Source organism: Mobula hypostoma, chromosome 26 (assembly GCF_963921235.1).
Source record: "Mobula hypostoma chromosome 26, sMobHyp1.1, whole genome shotgun sequence".
NCBI classification, from domain to species: Eukaryota; Metazoa; Chordata; class Chondrichthyes; order Myliobatiformes; family Myliobatidae; genus Mobula; species Mobula hypostoma.
In genome coordinates, this window is record NC_086122.1 from 20558215 (window position 1) to 20584642 (window position 26428).

Consider the following 26428-nt stretch of genomic DNA (forward strand, 5'->3'; position numbering starts at 1 on the left):
CCTTGATGGTGGCTAGGCTGATGCCAGTGATGCGTTGGGTAGTATTAACCACCTGTTGTAAAGCCCTCCTGTCTGCCGCAGTGCTGTTTCCGTACCACACAAGCAGCATGTCTTGATACCCTGATCTGTACACCTGTGGAAGGCTGTTACTATCGATGTGCGTAGTCCAGCTCTCTTCAGCTTCCTTAGAAAGCTGAGGGGTTGGTGAGCTTCCTGGACTGTGGAGGATGGGTTCTGGGAACCTGAGAGTTTGAGCTTTGGCAGCTTCAAGAAGAAGAAGGGCATGCCACTGAAGGGAGAGAACAGAGCCTGCATAATACCAACCTATGGCAGTAGGTGAGGCTTTATTACCCTCCTTTTTCAACATCAGTGACAACTTCTTTTTGACTGCTGACTGTTCGTCCTGCTCTTCTTTTGTAGTTTTACCTACCCTCTTTAGTTTGTCACCACAAGCATCCCCATCTTATTGGTTTTGTACACCTACTTAACCCTGTTTGGACACAGATGCCACTCCAGCTCTGTAATCTAAGAATTTATATCTGCTGCATGACAAGAAATTTTCCTTTTTTAAAAAGTACTTTTAAGCTGCATGCATCATGTCTCAGTCAGGTCCCAAGTATCATTAAGAGCAGTGAGACATTTACTGTACCCTCCCTGCAGATAGCATCTCTGATGGCTTGCCAATTCATATTTATTTATATTGCACTGATTATTTACATAATCAACTGCAATTGTTAATGAATCACATTTCATTTTTTTTTGAATGCCATGTTTTATAACACCAATGAACAGCGCAATTGCCTCCACCCATTTGCGTAGTACTTTGACGCTAAAGGGAAGCAAGAAATGGGCAGGCAAGAGATCTGTTCTGCTTGGTCTGGGAGTGAAGGTTTATCCATGTGCTGCAATTAATGATGGTGATGGGTCCAGGTAGAAAGAGGTAAATAATGAAGGGAGCAAATTAATCTGGGGAAAATATCCTGACGAAGGGTCTCGGCCTGAAACATCGACTGTACCTCTTCCTAGAGATGCTGCCTGGCCTGCTGCGTTCACCAGCAACTTTGATGTGTGTTGCTAAAATATAATACTCTAAAGGTTTTATTGTGCCATTTAATTATGAAAAGTAATCAAATGAAACCAAAGCAAAGACAATGGATATCAGTAGATTAGGATATTTTATAGTACACAATTCACATACATACCTGCCACATCTATGCCAGTGTGTACCGTTGGTAAAACTAATCAAACATAACTCACCCAAATTGTTACATCTTTTCCAGCTATAACTGAGATTATGGCAAAGTTTAGAATACAGGAAGTATCACAAAAGCTTTGGAATGATGCATTAAGCAATACAAAGCTCAAGATATTTAATTATCTGCAGTTACATGCTTTGATTTCTTGGCTAATAATCTCCAACCCCTTGAAAGACTGCTTACTTAGTGAATGACACAATATTCTTGTTGTCATTGTGTAATTTGGACGACTGCAAAATAACACGTTTTACTTGACTGAGTAAGACTGAAAAGTCCTTTAATCTAAGTCTGGCAGAATAAGGAAACAAATTGTTTTGGTGTCACTGGGTCGTGAATCAGTTTAAGATTTTATTTCATTGGAAGAAACTTTAATGCATGATGAATCTGCCCTTTCTCATTTCCTTTTACCTGCATATGTTCTTACCAACAGTACACCAGTCCAAAGAAGTTAAAAATGTAAATATTATTAATGTAAAACTACAGTACTGTGCAAAAGTCTTGGACACATATATATATACTGGGTAAAACTTTTGCACAGTACAGTATTTGCCAACTTGGAGCAGAAAGCGAGTTTGTAAATCTGGCGGGAGCATGGCATGTTGGGAATGGCAAGGGTGGAGTGCCACGGGAGGGTTGTGGGGACAGGCGACAGAGAAGGAGTGCTGGGGGTGGGGTGGGGGTGACATGGGTGTAGACACACCAAGCCCTGAGACACCAGGCAAGGTCATTTGACGCAAAACAATTGGTTTATTGATCAGTACAAGATGTCTCTCTGGTGCTTCCCACTTGCTCCCCTTCTCCCTTTCCCTCTTCCCAACCGTGATTCTCCTGTCCCTGGTCCCATCCCACTCTCAGTCCACAATAGCGACCCATAGCAGAATCAGGTTTATCATCACTCACATATGTCATGAAATTTTGATTTTTTTTGTGGCATCTAAAAAGAGCAATACATAAAATTACTACAATTCTGTGCCAAAGTCTTAGTCACCCTAGCTATATATACGTGCCTAAGACTTTTGCACAGTATTGTATGTCTGAATGGCTTGTGTCATCAGAAAAAGATCCAATTTACAATACACAGACACATAAAATGGGATGCAAGGGAGCCACACCAACAGGCAGACCCCTTCAGAGTTGAAATGGCATCTGTGTCTGAGCGGAAGGGTTAAATAGGGTTATGAACAACACTCAAAACCAACAAGAGGGGGAAGCCTATATTTAAAACCTGAAAAGACTATGTCAAACTATAGAATGAAGATAGTATGAACAGTCAGCAGACAAAAAAGAAGCATAAAAGATGTTTTTGAAAAAAATATGAACGCCTGTTAACCGTAAAGTAAGAAGCTTCCAGAACATTGTACTTAACATCCAAAATCAAACAGGAAAACTAGAATCAATAATCTATAGAGGGGAAATGGGTATTGTTGAAATAACAGAACATATAAGGGATAAGATAGAAAAGATTGTACTTACAGTATAATCTAAATTAACGGGAAAGATGAAGAGATATCTTATATTAAATAATAATAAATGGATTGGATGACATTGAGGAATAACTAAGTGAGATTAGAAAATAGGAAATTAGTCACACTGATAGGAGTTTAGCACAGTTCACCTAATGCTGGAAAAATTGGGAAGAAATTACATAAAAGCATGAATAGAGCATAAATAGTGGAATGATAATCTTGGATGACTCAATTACATCATGTAGACAGGTCGAGCTAATAGAAGAGAAGGAGGTCACAAGAAACTGTGACTGCTGGAAGCTGCAGCAAAAATCAAACTGCTGGAGGAATTCGGCAGGTCGGGCAGCATCTGCGGAGGGAAACCAACAGATGGTATTTCAGGTCAAGATCCTTCATCTGGAAACTTAACTCTGTGTGCAGGGTTTAGTCATAGTCATACTTTATTGATCCCGGGGGAAATTGATTCCTATCTACCCAAAGTGGAATATAGTATAAATTAAGACTACCTCTAGAGCAGTGTTTCCCAACCTGGGGTCCATTGACTCCTTGCTTAATGGTGTTGGTCCAGGGCATAGAAAAGGTTGGGAACCCCTCCACTAGAGGGAGCCCTACTGGAAAAGTTGCGCAATAGATCAATTAAGAGTCGTAAGTGTCTTGGAACATCAAAAATAGCGATCATAAAATATTGTGACTTAATTGAAAAATCAAAGTAAAATTGATTATGTAAAATGGGATTTACACAGTATTAAATAAAACTATGGAAAGTATTTTAATGATAAACATCGAAACAGAATATTGGAAAACAATGATTAATGGAATCCAGGAAAATGCATAAAGCAAGGGAAATCGAGGTGATAATGGCACATCTAGTGTGTGTGAGAAAATAAGAATAAAACTGAATATAAAGGAAAAAGTTTGTGTAATGTACAATATCGAAAATGCACAATATAGGTAACCAAATAGAGAGTAACAAAGGCCAAATTGATAAGTGAAGAAAGACGGGGCAAACAACACAATTGAAGTTTCATGGATATATCCAGGCATTCAACGTGCTAATAAATGACAAAACTAAATTATTTTCACTAGAAAATTGATCTCACTGCCTTGTTATATTTACAAAACAAAAGCTCACTATGATCTGGGAACATTTAAGAAATTAGACAAAATTCATTTAAGGCAACACTGTGATGGTTGACACAGAGAATCATGGACCAACCAGAACCTGCACAATTCCCACGAGGTGCAAAGTTCAGAGTTCATAAAGCAGGGTCATGCTGAATGCTAAGAAGCAGGCCAGCACTTAAAGAACCCTTTCTATTTCTTCCTGTTTTAACTGCAGAAAGGGCTGTCACAAAGAGATGGGAATCACACGGGGAGGGGAGACATTGAAATTTTCGGTATGTCTATATATAAACCTATTTAGATGAACAGTCCAATTGAGTCCCATACAACAAATATCCAAGGAGCTGCAGATTAATCGAAGACTCAGTGACTGTAGCGTGCAACTCACCATTATTTTTTAAGGCCTGCAATGAACAACGATTTATTCTCTTTACCACTAACAAAATGATGCTGATACTAACAGAAGACACAGTGAATGCCTTGTATCACTGTTTCATTCTCAAAGTCCAAGACCGGGGCTCCTGGTCTCTCTGTGAATAGTGAAGCATAATAGTCTCCCATAATCTCCAGTTTCTTGGTTGGATGGATAAGTTCAACAAAAATTAAAATATATGGAATAGATAGCAGATGGATGTAATACTTACATGGAATAGAGAAAACTGACATCCAGACAGTGAATAAGATTACTGTGCAAGAACTTAAGCAGGAGCCAGCCATAGAGATTCTCGAGTCTGATCCACCATTCAACAAATTTATAACTGACCTCATCATTGGCTTCTTTTCCATTTCATGGTCTGATCCCCAAAGCCTTGTGGTGCAAAAATCTATCTAAGTAAGTTATTGTCCAAACTAATTAAAAGGTTCTTGGTAAATGTGTTTGATTCTGTCTCTCTGGGGTGCTAGGAAAATAAATCTTGCCTCTAGCAGCTAGAGACGATAGAAAGATTATAGAATTATTCCTTGAACACTCAGAACCTGAAAATGCAAGAAGTATAGCCAGAATAGGCTCCAAAACAAAAATTATAGCTCTCCAAACTCCATGAAGAATTAACTTGATGGTCAGATAATCATAATGTAATTGATGTAATACATTTACGTTTCCCCAGAACCTTTGATAAATCCACATATAAAAGGCAAGATCTGAATATTTAAGATGAGAATTTCTATTTCACTTTCTTGTTTTCTTTTACAAAAGACAATAGTTTTTCTCTGATGGGGCAAATTTGTAGCCATTGGGATGAGTTGCAGTGCAATAGAGTTGCAGTGAAATCAAAGCGAAAAGTACCAAATACTGGTCTTAAGGTGTTATACTTAAATGCATGCAGCATAAGGAATAAGGTGGATGATCCTGTCATTAAATGGGGAAAGAATTCAAAGTTCTGAGATGCAACGGGGCTTGGGAGTCCTCGTACAGGATACCCTTAAGTTTAACCTCCAGGTTGAGTCGGTAGTGAAAGAAGGTGAATGCAATGTTGGCATTTATTTCTTGAGGAATAGAGTATAGGAGCAGGGATGTGATGTTGAGGCTCTATAAGGCACTAGTGAGACCTCACTTGGAGTACTGTGGGCAGTTTTGGTCTCCTTATTTAAGAAAGGATGTGCTGATGTTGGAGGGGGTACAGAGAAGATTCACTAGAATGATTCCAGAAATGAGAGGGTTAACATATGAGGAACGTTTGTCCGCTCTTGGACTGTATTCCTTGGAGTTTAGAAGAATGAGGGGAGACCTCATAGAAACATTTTGAATGTTGAAAGGCATAGACAGAGTGGATGTGGCAAAGTTGTTTCCCATGATGGGGGAGTCTAGTACGAGAGGGCATGACTTAAGGATTGAAGGGCGCCCATTCAGAACAGAAATGCGAAGAAATTTTTTTTAGTCAGAGGGTGGTGAATCTATGGAATTTATTGCCACGGGTGGCAGTGGAGGCCAAGTCATTGGGTGTATTTAAGGCAGAGATTGATAGGTATCTGAGTAGCCATGGCATCAAAGGTTATGGTGAGAAGGCGGGGGAGTGGGACTAAATGGGAGAATGGATCAGCTCATGATAAAATGGTGGAGCAGACTCGATGGGCCGAATGGCCAACTTCTGCTCCTTTGTCTTATGGCCTATGGTCTCTTTTCAGAAATAAAGCACAATAATGTCAATTTATGTCACTCTGGAAAGTCCACTGAGAACTTCTTGGTGTGATGACCATCGCAATCTGGATGTGAGTTCTACATCAAGCATGCACATTCACCACTCTCCCAGTCCTTTCCTTACCCTTCCCATACCTTATGCCCACGACACAAAGTTCCAGTCTCTATCAAATACCTGTTTTTCCCTTCTCCAGTTCCCTCAGAAGTTTTGGTCTGTTAAATTTGTGCTGCCTCATATTCTAATGAAGAAGGTTTCAATATTCCCCATGTTTATGATTGGATGCTCACCTCAGCTAATGCAAGTGCCTGGAATGACTAATACTACTCAAACTTGAGCTGCATCTCTTCAAAGGGAAGTCCACTTGGACTGTAAGAATGAGTGAAAGTTATTGGACAGGTGAATTTGAGCTCAGACATTTGGATCAGTATTCATTCATTTCATATATAAAATATTAATACACCATACATCACAAGGGAAAGGCTGGCCCTTTACATTCCCACTGCCAAAGGACAAACGCAATTCAGTAATCCAGCTCCTTAGGCCCAGTCTCCTTAGCCACCAAGGCCATATCAACTTCCCAGTTAGTCTAAAGGAATGGATTAAAAAATATACCATTTGTGAGTAGATTTTGGACCAGTTGGGAATATTTAGGGATTGATCAGAATACTGGAATCAGGATTTGAAGATTAGTCATGGAATATCATTAGAATTATGAAATATGTACAAAAGGGTAGAATTAAGAATGAGAAGATTTAACTTCAGCAAAGGATCAGGATCATGGTTTAGGCTGAGGGGTCCTAGACAAAGCAATTTGGTCTAAGAATGAGATTCAGACATTACTGTAACATAGAAACATAGAAACATAGAAAATAGGTGCAGGACTAGGCCATTCAGCCCTTCGAACCCACACCACCTTTCAGTATGCTCATGGCTGATCATCCAACTCAGAACCCTGTACCTGCCTTCTCTCCATACCCCCTGATCCCTTTAACCATAAGGGCCATATCTAACTCCCTCTTAAATATAGCCAATGAACTGGCCTCAACTGTTTCCTGTGGCAGAGAATTTCACAGATTCACCACTCTGTGTGAAGAAGTTTTTCCTCATCTCGGTCCTAAAAGGCTTCCCCGCTATCCTTAAACTGTGGCCCCTCATTCTGGACTTCCCCAACATTGGGAACAATCTTCCTACATCTAGCCTGCCCAATCCCTTTAGAATTTTATACGTTTCAATAAGATCCCCCCTCAATCTTCTAAATTCCAGCCAGTATAAGCCTAGTCGATCCAGTCTTTAATCATCTGAAAGTCCTGCCATCCCAGAAATCAATCTGGGAATCAAACACAGATGTGGATGAGACTGAGAGCTGGATCAAGATCTATGGAGTGACATTGGGATTGGCAAGCATTTCAAGCATATACTCAGTGTTGGCTGAATTAGTTCAAAGTACATTTATTATCAAAGTATGAATAAATCATATAACCTTTAGATCCTTCTGCTTATCAGGCAGCCACAAAGCAAGAAATCCAAAAGAACCCAATTTTGAAAAAGTCCAGCAACCTATGTACGGAGAGGGAAAAAAATGAATCATATCAAATCATGCAAATAATAAAGCAAGCATCAGCACTCGGAATGAAATTGAGGCTACGTCCACACTACGCCGGATAATTTTGAAAATGCTGGTTTCGAGTAAAACCGACAGGCATCCCACACTAAGCGTTTTTCAAAATATCTCCGTCCACATTAGACGGATATTTGGGCGAATCTCCTCCTGCTGGGCATGTGCAGGACACACAGAAAACAAGCGAAGAGGAAACGATATACTTGGTGCGCGTTTGTCCAGTTACAGAGTAGAAAAACTTTAAGGAAATTGCTCTTGGCTCTCGCACAGGAGGACTTAAAACTAAAAAAAACAAATACTGGAGTATATGGAGGCAACCGACAAGGAGTTCACGGACAGTATGACCCGGGTGACGGTGAACATTGAAATACTGACTAACACTGTTGCATTAATAAAGCACCTTGTTAAACATATAAAACATTTTAAAAATAGTCAAAAAAGTTCACTTTACAATTTAACTCTCACGCCGTTCACACCGACTGTGCGTTATAACAGCCGTACGGCAGTGCTTGCGCAGTACCAAGCAGAAGCAGAGTAAGCATTGTTGTTGTGGTGTTGTCATGACAGCGTTTTTAAATCTCTCCGTTTACCCCGTACACACTACAACGGATATTGGGCGTTTTCAGATTTATTCACTCTGGAGACCGTTTCTGAAAATCTCCGTTTTCCGGGGATGAAAACACCATTTTAGTGTGGACAGAGGGTCAAACGAAGAGAAAAAGCTTCGTTTTCAAAATTATCCAGCATAGTGTGGACATAGCCTGAGTCCATAAACCTGAAGTTGGGAGTAGCTGGAGTGGACCTCTGGTCTCAGACGAAGTCTATCACACAAAGGCAAATCGCCTTTGTGAAATGCTAGATTCGTTTTTGCAATTTCACAATAAGCACAAAGTGTTACTTTCCAGTTCTCAAGCAATTCTCCAACCACCTGCACATATAAGGTTCCAATGTTTGCATTTGACAGAAATGGCCAAAGCATTTGCAATCACAACACAGTAATATGTACAGACACACCTCTCGTTGCTTTTAAGTCCACGTCCACTCAAAACAAATTTAAGAGTGGAAGGTAGATAAAATTATGATGACAGCTCAGTTCAAACTTTAGAAATTATTCAACCATATTTTAATATGACTCTACAGCATTTAGTATGCCAAAGGACTTGGAGATAAGATAATCAGAGATGCTTACTAATGGAACGCTAACACTTATTTTACTCATGGGGAGTGTGAGTGGTGGAAGGTGCCATACCCAGCGGAAACTATGTATTATTCATCACTTATCAATGAAGTGTTGATGTCGCTTTAAGAGTTGCTGATATTGTCACCTGACTCTGTATAAAGGCAGCATTACTTAGTCCCGCCCCAGAACAGTGAAGGAAAATAAGAAGAAACTGGAGTGTCGGATTGCCCTGTGCAAAGCTCAGTTGAGCAAGTTTCTTAGAGAGTTCACTACAGATACTGTTGAGTTGGAACTTCCACTGCTTGCTGCTTCTGCCTGAGGATATTAAACTTATAAAGATCTGTTTGCTTGTAAGTCTTTCATTTTATATTCTGAATTAAAAAAATACTCATCAGCGCGTGTCATGAAATTTATAAGTTAACAATTTACAATTAGAAAGAATATACAGCTTGATTTTGGAAGTATAATTTACATTTCTTGAATTTATACTTCTAATAAGGCCGTATGTTCAAAAGAAAAAGAACTCATTATTTTTTTCAGACAGTTGTTGATTACATTATGTGTTCAATTATTACTCTATATTTGATGTAATTAAAAGTAAGCTTACTTTATTTTTCAGGCAAACCGGGTACATAGAGAATCCTTAAATTAAAGGCACAGTTAATTCTGGTAAGAAATACTGTATTTCTCAAGACAAATTAATTTACTTCAAACAAGGTTAACTATAATTCTTTAAAATGACACAATGAATCACAGGGAAAGTAGAAAGCAGTGTTAGGTAAGATTTGCACGACAACCACGTACTCTCGCTTTTGCAAAGGGGCCTCTCCCTGTCACTCCAACTATATGTTGCAACAACTCAATTTCCTCTGACCAACTGTTTTAGTGAATACTGTACCTTGATGTTCAAAGTGAAGTAGTGATATCACAGTTCACTTTTTAAATGGAATTACCTTTTAAGGACCCTATTTTTATTCTTAATTCTATTTGTGTTTTGATTTTGAAATATTTGTACTGTGAAATTATTTCAACTGAGGGCATAGAATTTGAAAAGATTTGTTAACTGCCAAGTCTATAATCTACCTTGAGAATCAAACACATTAAGAAGGAAATTAAGAAGGAATTCAGTAGTACATGTCAAGGAAGTTGAAGGTTAAACAATGGAAGGACTATTAAAAAATTATTTTGGAAATGGAATTTGCAATGTTTGAATTAATACTATTTATAAAATCATTGCATGGTGATTTTCTGGGACTGCCACTGATCTGGAGTGCTCTTCAGTTCCATTCAGGCTGAATCTTCATGCACATTGATGTCAGTAAGAATCTGCAATATGTAGGCATTTTCAATCATCACAGCATCATTACTGATCCCATTACTCATTAAAATATTCTACTGCATTTCACTGACCCACTAGATAAAGTGGATTCTATGCCAACAGAGGGTTGGTCATGTGGCATGGCCTGGTAGAGTAGTGGTTAGCACAACACTTTAGAGTACTAGTGAGCCAGGTACTATTCCAGTATGCCTGTAAGGAGTTTGTACGTTCTTCCTGTGACCATGTGGGTTTCCTCCAGGTGCTCTGGTTTCCTCCCACAGTCCAAAGACGTACCAGTTGGTAAACTGCCCCATGATTTGGCTAGGATTAAATTGGGGGATTGCTGGGCAGCGTGGCACAAGGGGCAGGAAGGGCTTATTCCCCACTGTATCTCAATAAATAAACTTTGCTTCAAAGAAGATTGGTGGTTGCCATTAGTAAGGTCTCAGAAAGGAATTTCAAACCACATCTCTCAGAAAAATGAGCTAAAGGGAGTACGTTTACATAAACTTATCTATGGCATGGAATGTGGGAAAGTGGTGGAGAGTTGTACGATGGATTAAAGCAATACTAACCTTGCCAATTTCCTAAAGAACTTGAATCATACTGGTCTTAGTCCTGTTGACATTAACTTTCCTGACCTACAGTATATTGGTGACCGGTAGAAACCTAGGGAAAATAATCCAGACCATGTAAATTGTCACTTGAAGATGCAACCACGAATGGTAAGCCAAAGGGAGGAAACTACTAAGAGTCTGGAAATGGAGAAACACAGTAGAAAAGCTACAGATATTAAGAACTGTAATGCTTCTGGATGGTTTAAGAACAATGATAAAACTTTCAATATGGTATAGCAACTAACATTCATTGGTAATTATGGTATAATGCTAGAGCAGGTCTTGATCCAAGATATAGCATTGATTGCATTTTTTAATTAAAACTTATAGTGTGGAAGAGGAAAAACAAAGGTAGAAGATTAAAGCATTTTAGTTTGGAGATACTTTTTATTTATTTACTTATTGATTGATTGAGATGCTGTGCAGAATAAGTCCCCCAGCCCTTCAAACCACACCACCCAGTCATTCCTTGATTTAATCCTAGTCTAAACACGGGAGAATTTACAATGACCAATGAACCTACCATCTAGTACATCTTTGGACTGGGGGAGGAAACCAGAGCACCTGGAGGGAACCCACGTGGTCACGGGGAGAAATTACAATCTCCTTACAGGCAGTGACGGGAATTGAACCCAGGTCACCTGTATTGTAAAGCGTTGTGCTAACCACCATGCAACTGTGCAGCCTATGATGGCTTCACTTGCAAATGGCTATACATAAAGGCCACAGCAGGCAATCTCAATGAGGTAGGAGTATGTAGGTCTTTGTGATTAAGGTGACCATGGTCAAAAGCTCAATTCATGTTTGATTATGACATCTGGCATCGAACACTAACCAATCTGTCTCAGGATTGGGAAAAAAAAAGACTGATTAATAAGAGAGATGAATTGGTGGCTAAATTGCAAAGTTGATGACTTTGCACCTCGCATCCTGGAGAAAGTTAAGTCAACTCCCACTCTATCTCTTGGACAAATGAAGTGACAAAGCTGGTAAGGGTAATGAAAAATGGAGGAGGGACTGATTTGGCCATTTAAATTGTTCACAAGGAACCTGCTTCCATTTTTGTAGATGTTGTCAAGGCCATCTTGAGGAATAAGAAGCAGCTAAGATAAATCCTTCCAATGGAAGTAGACATGTTTGGTCATAAGCAAGCAAGGGAAGAAATATCAGGAGAGGAGCATTAACACCTACCTTGGATATATGAAGTAGAATGGCTTCCTTGTATGCTCAGTCATTGGTTCTACAAAGTTAAGACAAAAGCTTGGGGAGATTGAGGTCACTCTGCAGAAAGTGCTTTTTATATCATTTGAAAAGGGTTTGAGGATGGATTGAATGTATTCAATAGATTGTGGCTCAGAAAGGGAAGCAGATAATATAACCTAAAAGCTGGAAAATGGAAACAAGGCCACACATACAGCCTGGTATCAATAAATCTATGCCAAATTTTAATTCAGCATTGGAAATCAAATTCTTAAGAAGTCCATTGTATGTGATAATAACTGGAGTGGGATTTAGGTTAAAGTATTTCCCCCTCCCCCCCCATTATAATTAATACACTCTTTCCCTACAGTAAATAGTTGGAAGGAATGATCAATACTTAAACATAACTTGCAATTAAATGAAGCCTGCAAGTTAAACCCTTCAGATTAACAGATTTTTGAAACTGAGATTTAAGTTTGTTGGTTAATAATTGATTAACTGATACATTTATAGCCTAGTGTTTATCAGTTACTCTAACTGACTACAAGCTTTGTTGGTTTATTAGTTGAATATATCACCAGACTGTCAAGAAAGCAAAGCTTGTCAGAATCAAGTTGTTTGAGCCGCTGCTAATAATTTAGAAAGCAAAGAATAAGTAGTCACTATTTCCTCAATGGAGAGCACAAAGAAGGAAGAATGTTTATCTAGTATTTAACTTGTGTCATTTATGAAAATTGTTAATCTTAGTAATATTCAAAAGGCTGAGGCAGTCATTTCAAAATGTTTGAATGGTGAGATATCAATTTGTTCTTAATGATAGTTTTTGGAAAGACCAGCAGTGTAGCCATGTTGTCACCTGGTCATATGAACTTGTATTTAAGAGACATGGAATGAAAAAGGTTGAAATTTAAATTAGTCATTGGCAGAACAGGGCTAATAGCCGACCTTTGTCCCTACAATGGTACTTCATGTTTTCCTCCAGTTATAAATGTATACCAATATTTACCCCAATCTATATTCTATTTGTCAGGGCCCCTTTCTTTATTTCAGAGAGTAATCAATGGAAGGCAGGGCAAGCATCTCTTGAGAAGAATGTTGGATAGAATTGCAGGAAGACTAACAGTCTTGGATATTAATTTTGTGCTAGAGTTCAAGCTAACTCAGAATGCTTACTTTAGAGCTAAAGAGGAAAGTGCTTGGAAAAGCGGGTGTTAATCTTGGATGAACTGGTATCCTTTTGATACACTAAGAGCACAATAACCAATACCAATGGTTGTTCAGTACAAACTAGCAAGATTCATGAGTGCCAATTGCCTCTGTAGGGTCCTCGTGTCATAAGTGGCAGTATCAGTACAAGTTATCTTAGACTACTTAAAGTCAGCCTAAAGCAGATGTTTACTGGCGGGATTTGCCAGACAACTCACAGCAAATCATGGGATAGAGTGGGCTATGCATTATCTTGATTTTTGCACCGAAGGTCTTAGCTTAAGAGGTGAAGGAGGAATGTTCCGTGAGGAAATAGTTGCAAAATTAATGTCAAAAGTCATGTCCTCAAAACGTAGCTGTACTACTACAAAAAGTTTAATGGCTTTGACCTTGTGATCCAGAACGGAGAATCCTATTAAGTGTACAGTAAGGATGATCAATGTTCTGCAATCAATCACCAATCAATGATCACTATTAAGAAGGCTCATGCTTGATGTTCATAAATTCTATCACACCCTCAAACACTCAGCACTGCTGAAAACCTCAAATCTGCACCTCGAAGTACTCACAAGTCTCTGAACGCACAAATAGAACAAGCACAGTCTTCTAAACTCATGACCACCACTGAACTATGCACCTAACATTCTTGCAGAATAAGGGGCAATAATACCTTTCCCCTACATCCTGCTTCTTCTAAAGACTACCTCTGCATTTGTTCATTCTCTCAGTCATGGTTTACTCCAGGTGGACACTCATACACCCACATCTGGGAGCAACTGATTTGGGCAAAAGTACCACACCACAACCCGTTGACTTAGTCAACACTGAAGGACTTTTCAAAGATATAAACGTATTTGTTCAGTTGTAGTAGCAGCCAGGAGAACTCAATAAATAATTAAGTGTCTGAAAATACCTTTAAACAATATTGCTGGAGAAGAGGTCTTCCTCCTGTTTAACCTTTGTTCAGCTGTCCACAAGATAAAGGGTGAGGCTACCTGCTAGAGGACTGGTGTCAGATTATGTAACCTACTGACATATTATGATCTTTCTCATCTACATAATTCTGGCAGCTGATAGTCTCATATGGCAGCCAAGGCAACACACACTTCACTGTTTGGAATAGACTGTGCAGTTAAATTTGGTAGATGTCTTCTATACTGGAATGAGAGGAGGAAGTATGATATTTATATTCTACCGTTTCTCTGCCAAAACCAGGGAGCTTCATAAAACACCTTAATGAAAGCATATCCTCCTTTGGCATTTGTACTTTTCTGATGTAATTTATTTTGCAGTAAAGTATTTTTAGCAATATCGTCCCTGCAATGGGTGTCATCTCTTGCAAGTTGAGAAAGATTTAGTTAGAAATCTGTTTCTCCTACTGCAACAAAATTTAAAAGCATGGAAATGTTCTACAGAGTGTTTAATGATACTATGCAAATTGCATACACCTTGAAATTTCCCAATAATTATCGCTAGCATTCTTTTACATGGGAGCACACCTAAATACTGCTGAGTCCATTTAATTGTTTGTAGTCATTTCTATCTGATGTGTCATGGAATAATTCAACACACTCCTATAAATCATAGAAAATGTATAATCATATCAATATCTCACCAGAAAATCACAATGTGATTATGTCATTTCAGTTAACTGGATGGGAATTCAACAGAATCAGTATAAGAATACACCTTCTATTCTTCTGTAGAGCTAAAGAGAACATTTCCAGTTCTACTCTAAATCAACTCTAGTAAAATCCTAATCACTTGATATGGTTTGAGGAATTTTATTAAATAAGTATCTAGATGGCAATACAATTATCTAGATGTAGCGTGATGCAAACAAGGAACCTAGTCAGTGTTTTTTTTTATCTTATCATTTTAAAATTAGTGTTTGGATGTATAGACAAGTTGCTATCTGTTGATCTGACCCGGACTCACTTCCACAAGACTGCACGTTGTAGCATTTTAGTTCAAGCATGTGCCCCTAATGCACAGCTGGCAGATGCTGGATGGCAGTAATTTTTCTTCAAGTATGAAGAAAATGATCCTCAGCAATATCCCTATCATGTCTGTTTTCTCAGCCACGTAACTACAAATTATGAGAAGAAAAGTAGAGAAAACATTGTAGGTTATTTCACAATAATAAAAAAAAAACAAGTGTCTGCTCACAAAAAAAAACAGTGCTGGGAAAAGCAGTTTCTAAATCCATGATCTCCTTCATTCAAGTGTTAATGACATGGCTTCATCTGCCTGGAGTCTGAGCTCTAGAACTTCCTTCAAAGAAGTCACAGAATTTATTCATCTGGTTTGTTCCCTTAGATGTACTGTTTTATTCAAGGTTTGTTCAACAGCCTTAATGCCTCCTCAGTGGTAGATTCAAAAATTTTGGCCCTGTGAGTTTACCTGGATCATCCATTATGTGCCTTGTCATATGGCAATTATGGTCATTCCATGAACATGAATGTTCTTGGCAAATTTTTGTACAGAAATAGTTTGCCATTGCCTTCTTCTGGGCAGTGTCTTTACAATATTGTTGACCCTAGCACTTACCAATACTCTTTGGAGATTGTCTATCTGGCGCCAGTGGTTGCATAACCAGGATTTGTGATATGCAGCAGCTGCCCACACGGCCACCAACTACCGGCTCCCATGGCTTCACATGACCCTGATTGGGGGGCTAAGCAGGTGCTACACCTTTCCCAAAGGTGACCTGCAGGCTAGTGGTGGGAAGAACGCCTTACACCTCCTTTGGTAGAGACGTATCTCCACCCCGCCACCCAGGGTAAGGTTGCAATGTAAATGAAAGTTATTAATTTAATAACCAACACTATCAAGGTTCCACAGGTAGACCTTCAGTAGAAGGGACCAGTTGTAGGATTGCTGCAAAGCATAGTCTTTCCATGCTGACTCCAAGGAACTGAGATCAATCTATTTCCTTGATAGAACCTTTGATTCTGTATATTTGATGCAGGGGTGCACTCTGGCCGAATGTACGTTTTATATAACTCATCCTGGCACCTTAAACTGATTTGACGCATCGAACGATGAGAAGAATTGTGATCTTGCTCACTGCATGATTCAATGCAGTGTCAGCTAGGGCAACGGACTCCAAATACTTCTGCAATACTCTGCAGATTTTCCAAATGTCTCCTCTGCAGAAAGGCAACCTTTCACAAGGGTCCAGATGGCCAAATCTGGTCCATAAATATCCGCTCACCAAGATGTTGCTGGTGGTCCTGTCCTGACAGCCAGTAATGAGGCAACCAAAAACAATATCCTTCAGTGAAGAAAATACTTACAGTTCTAACAGCCTATTAACATTGCAAAAAGGAAGAAGTTTGGTCCAGATATATTCAAGTCTAAGTTCCTTTAGCTCTTCAATACAATCTTGTCCACGACTTGGTACTAATGAGTGGCTGCAGCACCAATTCAAATTAAAACAAAATTGGGACCAACCTGTTTATTTTTATGAAGCTCTCAGTTGTCCTGCCATATGCTGGGTCCTGATCCTAGACTAAAATGGTAGTAAGGTGTACCAAAACTGGGGAAATCAAATTCTAATAGTATATTCAAAGTAATATTCACCACCTGATGTGCCATTTGTAGAGAATGCAATGTGCAATTCAACAAATAAAACAATTTGCGCTGGGAATTTAATTTTATTTTTGCAAGGTTTGTAAAAGAAAATAGAAGTGCTCTTTCTATTTTCACACAGCAATCCAAATCACTTCATAGAATCCATACATACATGGAGTACATTTTTGGAAATGGAAATATTTTGCTGCAACTGTATGGGATAAATCATTATGTGGACTTCGTGTTTTTTTTTGCTGTAGATTGAAGATTAACACTTCCAGATACCATGGACTGGAAGACGTTGCAAGGTGTCCTCAGTGGCGTAAATAAATACTCTACAGGATTTGGTCGGATTTGGCTGTCAGTTGTCTTCATCTTCCGAGTGCTGGTTTACGTCGTAGCAGCAGAGAAAGTATGGGGTGATGACCAAAAAGATTTTGACTGCAACACCAAGCAACCAGGTTGTACCAATGTCTGCTTTGACTACTTTTTCCCCATCTCCCACATCCGGCTCTGGGCCTTGCAATTGATCTTCATCTCTACACCGTCTCTATTGGTTGTCATGCATGTAGCCTACAGAAAAGACAAAGAGAGAAAGTACCATTTGAAGCATCCAGACTCCAGTACTAAGCTATATGAGGATGCTGGTAGAAAGCATGGTGGGCTTTGGTGGACCTACTTAATAAGTCTATTTTCTAAAATCGTGATTGAAATTGCATTTTTGTATATCCTCCACAAAATCTATGACAGTTTTGATATGCCTCGCCTAGTCAAATGTGAAGTTTCACCTTGTCCCAATGTTGTAGACTGCTATATTGCCAGACCAACTGAGAAAAAGATCTTCACCTATTTTATGGTAGGGGCATCATCTCTTTGCATTGTAATAAGCGTGACTGAAATGATCTACTTGGTCTCTAAAAGGTGCTTCAGGTTTTGTTTGTTGCATTGTGGGAAAAGAAACTCAGTATTGACCAAAAGTAGGACGAACTATCTTGGCCACAGCATCACTCATAAAAATTACTTGCATAATGAAAAATCATTGGACTGCATTCATGCTTCAGCCCCAGATATTTCTTCTGCGTAACTAAATATTTAAAGAATGCAATGAAGCTTAAAAGAAATCCCTAATCATTCATCCAAAGAAGCTTCAATGTAATTGGCAATTGATCAGATGTGTCATTTGTAAAATATATTATGTAATACTATGTAATATGAACATATTTACTGTAATTTGTCTTTTTTAAATCTGTATGTGACATCATAATAGCACCAAACATTGTACAAATGACACATCTGATCAACTGGGCATCTACTACTATTTATATTGAAGCTTCCCTGGATGAGATGTTATGGAGTTCTTTGAGATGGATTGGATTCTCTAGTGTGGGTCTCAGAGAAAGGGATCTTTCTCATGCCTGTCATTTGGAATTCTTAATGGACAATTAAAGACGAAGCATTAATGGGGCACCATGGATGCCTGTATGTGGTAGGGTCTTCCACCTTCACACGCAGGGAGTGCTTACAGTGCCTAGATGTGTATTGCCCTTACCATCTCAGCATCAACAACACATGTCGGCCAATAAATGTACATTATTGATTCTTTATTTATAATTTATCTTTTTTTCCATTAACAAAGGGCAAAGTGAAAATTTACCAAAATAGTGCTCAAAGAAAAGTTTATCATGGGTATGAAATTTTGAAATTAGACAAATAATTATTACATTTACTTTTAAACTTTTTTTCATTTATTGCTGAAAATTCCAAACCTTGCAGATAACACCAGTAGAAGAATTTATGAAGATGGGTTACTGAAACCAACATAGAAAAATAAATGCGTTCATATTGAAACAATGTGATGGCCAAAGCACTTTGTTTCCATTTCAACTGGTCTTATTTCAAATCTGCCATAATTTCACAATACTAGTCAATAGCTCTGACAAAATCATTAGGAGTCATTTCTTAAAAGCAAGATCATCACAAGCTCAATTATTTGAGTCAACACTTTAAATCCGACCTTTTATTGTACTGATATATTTTAAAAGGAATCAGCAACAGGCGGTTTTTTAAAACAGCAGTTGCAATCTCTTGGCTTTGGATCCGATCCGTTACACTATTATCTATTATAATAACCATATAACAATTACAGCACGGACACAGGCCATCTCAGCCCTTCTAGTCCATGCCAACCTCTTACTTGTAAATTATTTTATTTACAAGCAGCCTTTTAGAACAATAAATAAAGATAAGGCCATAAAGTACAAAATAGTTAAAGTTCTGGCTTCTGGTTGAATAGAATTTGACCGTGACCACTCTACTGTTATCACCACATATGAAACCTGTAATGCTAAAATTGCAAGGTATTTGCACTTGGAATAGAGTTAAGCAGAAGCAAGCGTGCAGAATTTATTTACCTAACTGGCTGAGAATAAAGTTTGTTTTATCAGGAGCTTCCAATATGCAAAGACTGATCAGGGGCTGAGGAGGGGTCTCAGCCTGAGATATGGACTGCTTATTCCTCTCCATAGATGCTGCCTGACCTGTCGAGTTCTTACAGTATTTTGCGAGTGATACTCTGGAATCTGCAGCTGCAGTATCTGTTGTGTCCACTATCCAAAAGCCTTTTTGGATCAATTAAATCTTATAATAATGCTCTTAAACTCATAGAAATAATGCTACCTGGATTTTTATCATATGTTCACTGTCTAAACTGATACTTGAAACATTTTTTTTAGAAATGACTAATTTCTCAATTTATGATAGAGAATTAAGCAGTAGTATGTCATACAGCAGATCCTTTAAGGTAATGAATGCAAGGACGGGAACAATTGCAATATCAAGGCATAGGAGAGACAGAATTGTGCCATTATCATAATTCCATGTTCTGAAAGAGGTCAGTTTCTTTATCTCTGGTGATAAAATTTCATCCTTTGACAGCAAACATTTTCATGGATATTCCAATAATAAATCTAAAATATGATAGATTTCATGCATTCATAAAGTATTTTGTTGACAGGCTGAAGTATGGGCTTGATGTATCTTTTGCCCATTTTAATTTCTGCAAGTATGATGATCGAATACAGCCACACCACTTGTAGACAATCATGAGCCAATGAAGGCACCAACACAAACTCATAAATTCCACTGGCTTAATTCACTTTAACACATTGTTTGAATCAAAGAAAAAATGATGTTTACAATTCAACTGTTTACATAGCAGCAATATACATCAATGCTTTTGACGTCAAATGTATAACATTAACAATACCTGCTGCAGAGCAAATGAACATTTCATAGTTTATGTTAATACTGTATATTTCATCAAATCTCTCCATGCATTTTTCTATGAGGTTACTTCATTAATTGTTAAATTTATATTGCCAGAATTTACAAAGCAACTAAAAATAGTGCACCTCATAATTTGTTTTGCCTCTTTCAATAGAAGGTAGAGATTAGAATGAAAACTTGTTCTTAATAGTTACTTGAGATATGTCAATGATTTTTAAATTGTCCTTCTGTTTCAATACAGGAAAACTGATTGATGAAATATATTGTTGTTTGTACTGTCCAATACTCTAGTTGAATGTTGAAATGGAAAATATTATTTAAGTCACATTTTAAAGTTAAATTGATAAAAACAAAAACAGATGAATCTATTGTAGGTTAATTTTCAATTTGCAATCAGTTATGAAGTTGGAGATGCAAATCGGACCTTTTGATCTTAATTTCCAATCAACGTCAGTTGTAAACTGAGGACTAAGTTTAAAAATCTACTTTGCATTTATCGAATAAAAGCTTTATTTTGGACAGAACTATCAGTTTCGGCAATACTTGAAGGCTTTTGTTTAGAAAGGGGTTTTAATATGTTCAGGATATCGCAATATTTGTACATAGAATTAATTTATTTTTAAAAAGTAGTTGCAATGAAGGAAGCATCACCTGTTAGACTCAATAAACTGGTCTAGTTGTTAAGTTGAATGTAAATGGAAAAAACACTGTGCAGATTACCGATCACAGCCCATTCCACATTCCAGCTGAACATTTAATGTTATTTGTAAAGATACTAGCTGTTTTCATGTTAACTATGATGAAAATTATATTTGGACAAAGTCAGAGGTATGAAAATATCGTTCAATTTTTCATACTCCAGGAAAAAAATAATCTGTTGAAAGCATCCTGTGCTTACATCCCCTCTTTGGTGTTACAGGGATCAAATATTTCATCTGTGGAGCTGAATGCATTACTTATGTCAAAACTTTCCCATGGAAATAATGTCATTTAAGGAAAACACTTGCCAAATTTTCTGTAGTTTTCTTTAATTGTTATGCACTATATATCATTGCTTATTTATATTGTGTACAGTTTAACAAATTAATAATGAATTAAAATAAATATTTTCAAAAACTTAAATGTGTTTTTGAGTTAATCTAAGAAAGGGCAGAATTCTTTCTTCCTTTAGAAAAGACCTAATTCTTCTGCCTGTTTCTCTGAAGTAGAGTCGAAGCTAGCCCACAGATGAGCTAAAAGCCTTGAAATAAGTTTCTGACCCTATTTAAAAACATAAACACAAGGAATTCTGCAGATGCTGGAAATTCAAGCAACACACATCAAAGTTGCTGGTGAACGCAGCAGGCCAGGCAGCATCTCTAGGAAGAGGTACAGTCGACGGTTCAGGCTGAGACCCTTCATCAGGGCTAACTGAAGGAAGAGCTAGTAAGAGATTTGAAAGTGGGAGAGGAAGGGGGAGATCCAAAATGATAGGAGAAGACAGGAGGGGGAGGGATGGAGCCAAGGGCTGGACAGGTGATTGGCAAAAGGGATATGAGAAGATCATGGGACAGGAGGCCAAGGGAGAAGGAAAAGGGGGAGGGGGGAAAACCCAGAAGATGGGCAAGGGGTATAGTCAGAAGGACAGAGGGAGAAAAAGGAGAGAGAGAGAAAGAATGTGTGTATATAAATAAATAACGGATGGGTACGAGGGGGAGGTGGGGCATAAGCAGAAGTTAGAGAAGTCAACGTTCATGCCATCAGATTGGAGGCTACCCAGACGGAATATAAGGTGTTGTTCCTCCAACCTGAGTGTGGCTTCATCCTTACAGTAGAGGAGGCCATGGATAGACATGTCAGAATGGGAATGGGATGTGGAATTAAAATGTGTGGCCACTGGAAGATCCTACTTTCTCTGGTGGACTGAGCGTAAATGTTCAGCAAAACAATCTCCCAGTCTGTGTTGGGTCTCGCCAATATATAGAAAGCCACATCGGGAGTACCGGACGCAGTATATCAACTCAGTCGACTCACAGGTGAAGTGTCGCCTCACCTGGAAGGACTGTCAGGGGCCCTGAATGGTGGTAAGGGAGGAAGTGTAAGGGCATGTGTAGCACTTGTTCCGCTTACACGGATAAGTGCCAGGAGAGAGATCAGTGGGGAGGGATGTGGGGACGAATGGACAAGGGAGTCACGTAGGGAGCGATCCCTGCGGGAAGCAGGGGGGTGGAGGGAAAGATGTGCTTAGTGGTGGGATCCCGTTGGAGGTGGCGGAAGTTACGGAGAATAATATGTTGGACCGGAGGCTGGTGGGGTGGTAGGTGAGGACCAGGGGAACCCTATTCCTAGTGGGGTGGTGGGAGGATGGAGTGAGAGCAGATGTACGTGAAATGGGGGAGATGCATTTGAGAGCAGAGTTGATGGTGAAGGAAGGGAAGCCCCTTTCTTTAGAAAAGGAGAACATCTCCCTCGTCCTGGAATGAAAAGCCTCATCCTGAGAGCAGATGCGGCAGAGACGGAGGAATTGCGAGAAGGGGATAACATTTTTGCAAGAGACAGAGTGAGAAGAGGAATAGTCCAGATAGCTGTGAGAGTCAGTAGGCTTATAGCAGACATCAGTAGATAAGCTGTCTCCAGAGATAGAGACAGAAAGATCTAGAAAGGGGATGGAGATGTCAGAAATGGACCACGTAAACTTGAGGGCAAGGTGAAAATTGGAGGCAAAGTTAATGAAGTCAACGAGCTCAGCATGCATGCAGGAAGCAGCGTCAATGCAGTCATCGATGTAGCGAAGGAAAAGTGGGGGACAGATACCAGAATAGGTTTGGAACATAGATTGTTCCACAAAGCCAACAAAAAGGCAGGCATAGCTAGGACCCATACGGGTGCCCATAGCTACACCTTTAGTTTGGAGGAAGTGGGAGCAGCCAAAGGAGAAAATATTAAGAGTAAGGACTAATTCCACTAGACGGAGCAGAGTGGTGGTAGAGGGGAACTGATTAGGTCTGGAATCCAAAAAGTTGCGGAGAGCTTTGAGACCTTCCTGATGGGGGATGGAAGTATGTAGGGACTGGACATCCATGGTGAAAATAAAGCGGTGGGGGCCAGGGAACTTAAAATCATCGAAAAGTTTAAGAGCGTGAGAAGTGTCACGAACATAGGTAGGAAGGGATTGAACAAGGGGGAATAAAACTGTGTCGAGGTATGCAGAAATGAGTTCGGTGGGGCAGGAGCAAGCTGAGACAATAGGTCTGCCAGGACAGGCAGGTTTGTGGATCTTGGGTAGGAGGTAGAAACGGGAAGTGCGAGGTGTGGGAACTGTAAGGTTGGTAGCAGTGGATGGGAGATCCCCCGAGCGGATAAAGTCAGTGATGGTGTGGGAGACAGTGGCCTGGTGCTCCTTAGTGGGGTCACGATCGAGGGGTAAATAAGAGGAGGTATCCGTGAGTTGTCGCTGTGCCTCAGCAAGGCGGAGGTCAGTATGCCAGACTACAACAGCACCCCCCCTTATCGGCGGGATTAATAGTAAGGTTAGGATTAGTGCGGAGGGAGTGGAGAGCAGAGCGTTCGGAAGGAGTAAAGTTGGAATGGGAACAAGGTGGGGTGAAGTCGAGATGGTTGATGTCCCGTCAGCAGTTAGCAATAAAGAGATCCAGAGCAGGCAGAAGACCAGAGCGGGGTGTCCATGAAGAGGAGGAGGGTTGAAGACGGAAGAAGGGGTCATCGGTGGGGGTGGAAGAGTCCTTGCCGAAGAAGTAGGCTCGGAGACGGAGACAGCGGAAGAAGAGTTCCGCATCATGGTGAACGCGGAACTCGCTGAGGTGTGGGCGAAGGGGGACAAAGGTGAGGCCCTTACTGAGAACAGGGCGTTCTGCCTCAGACAGTTGAAGGTCGGAGGGGATGGTAAAGACCCGGCACGGATGAGAGCTGGGATCAGAGGGGGGAGGGGAGAGGCTGGGGGTGTCAGTGGAGAGGGGAGGGTTGGGGTGAGAGGAAGATGGAGTCTCTGAGGGCCCAGGAGCTGAGGGTGGGATCTGAGGGAGACGAGGTTGCAGAGTGGTGGTGGGAGAAGGGGAGACGGGAGTCACAAAAGCAGCACATAAAGACCCGGCCTGGAGTTCAAGGCTGGAGTCGCAGTTGGTGGTTGCGCAATCGCTTTGAAAGTGTCTAAGGTCGTTGCTGCTCTCTCCCTCCTGTCTTCTCCTATCATTTTGGATCTCCCCCTCCCCCTCCCACTTTCAAATCTGTGGAAAGTCTAATTTCAGGATTGTATACCTCTTACATACTTTGATAATAAATGTACTTTGAACTTTGAACAAATACATGTACATTGGGCAAGATGATTCTTCCACATCTCTTTATCTCCGACCAGAAATCCTCTATTGCCCTAATTGAAATGACTGATCTGTCATGATTCAAGTAGCAAACTCATTTCCATTTCTTTCTTCTCCATTATTGGTTTTGTTCATAACATAAACTAAACACAAGTAAAAATACACAATTACATTCTGGAAATGCATTGATCTTTCTATCATTAATCCTAACATACCTAGTGGCATATTCATTGGCAAGTACAATAAATAAGGAGAGTAGAAGCAGATAAAACCTGATACCAAATGTAGACCAGCCTAAATCAAACCGGTTGAAATTTGAAAACACAGAGTACACTATCACATGAAGTCCACACATAGATTGGTTTACACCTCAGGAACAATCAGCATGATGGCTATGATAGAATAATCATTCTTGACAGTGGAAATATTGTTTTAAATTTTGATACTATTATTCCATTGCTGGTCTATTTTACATGGAGAAGCCAGCAAACATCATACCTAGTCTAGTTCTCAGAATGGGACCAAGACTGAGGTGAAGAGTCAGGATAATCACATCCTCGCTTTCTGTTACGCTTTGTGTATTAATTGATTATTTCTCTTCACTGATCACAAACTTGAGCTCTTTTCTCACTGCTGCCATCAGGTAGAAGGTACAAGAGCCTCAGGACTTACACCACCAGCTTCAAGAACAGCTACTACCCCTCAATCATCAGGCTCTTGGATAAAAAGGGGATAATGACACTCATTTGCCCATCCATTGAGATGTTCCCACAACCAACGATCTCACTTTAAGGACTGTTTATTTTATTATCTCATGTTCTTGGTATTTATTGTTAATTATTTGTATTTGCATTTGCACAGTCTGTTGTCTTCTCCATTCTGGTTGAACTTTCATTGATCCAGTTATAGCTACTATTCAATAGATTTGCTGACAATGCCCAAGGAAAATGAATCTCAGGTTTGTATGTGGTGACATATATGTACTTTGATAATAAAATTTACTTTGAACTCTGAACTCTAATTAAAGCAATAGACCTGGTCAGTACACACAAGCATTCAGAAATGCAAGAAAAACACCTGTATCAAATAAATGTGCATTTACATCTGTGCCTGCGAATTTCAAAATGATGAGGACACATGCCAGTGCGGGGAAGTCTGCAATACCTTCGCCCACAATACCACTGGATTTGTTGAGGACCCTATATAGTTCCAATACACAGACACACTGTAAGTTGCTGGAAATATAAAAAGAGCAGCAGACGCTAGGAATCTGAAAAAGCTAGAAACTCGAAGCATCTCTGGAAAGGGAAAGAGTTCATGTTTCAGGTTTAACACCCCTGGTCAGAATATACAAATAAAAATAAGTTTTTACCCCACTCTAGGGGTCTCTGCAGCCATTATGCTGGTCTGGGTCCTAATTACATGGCAGGAAAATCTGAAACCTCGCTGCTCCTCAGTCTCATTAGGAATTTTGGCCAGCATTATCTCACTAATGCCGCTATTCACTCAGGGTTAGCTAATGCTAATTTCAACAAATCTACAGCTGCATGACACTGCCCCAGTGATCACCTGTCCCATCCACTTGCATGGAAGTCTTATGCTTGACTCAAATTCTGTTTTATTCCACACTAAGTCCTTTCGTCTCTCTATTTCACACATGCATCACTCTTTAATTTTCATCCCCAACTACTAATATAAAGCAACACACATAAAAGTTGCTGGTGAACGCAGCAGGCCAGGCAGCATCTCTAGGAAGAGGTACAGTCGACGTTTCAGGCCGAGACCTTTCGTCAGGACTAATATAAGTATGGTTCCTGATCCTAACTACATATCATGCCTAAAATATATTGAATCATAAAGGACATACAGAACTGATAAAACTCATGCTCAATTATTTATTCCATTCTGGCTATGAGCGTGGCTGTAAGTCTTATGTATACATCACTTATTTACAGAAACAACCTGCATAATGCAGTCATGGAGTCATAGAGCCACAGAGTAACAGAGCAGAAAAACAGGCCCTTCAGCCCATCCTGGCAATTCTGACCAGGATCCCCATTTAAACTCGCCCCGTTTGCCTGCATTTGGCCCCTATTCCTCCAAACTTTTTCAGTGCACGAACCTGTCCAAATG

At 39.6% G+C, this 26428-nt stretch overlaps 1 protein-coding gene across 1 annotated transcript; it reads left to right on the forward strand.

The window, feature by feature from the left end:
• The first annotated feature begins 8966 nt into the window (after positions 1-8966).
• Positions 8967-21082, forward strand: LOC134338038 (gap junction beta-3 protein-like). The gene is made up of 3 exons (XM_063033552.1): positions 8967-9130; positions 9400-9449; positions 16958-21082. Exon 3 carries the CDS (start codon positions 16984-16986, stop codon positions 17779-17781), a length of 798 nt encoding a protein of 265 aa, XP_062889622.1. The 5' UTR covers positions 8967-9130; positions 9400-9449; positions 16958-16983; the 3' UTR covers positions 17782-21082.
• The last annotated feature ends 5346 nt before the right edge of the window (positions 21083-26428 follow it).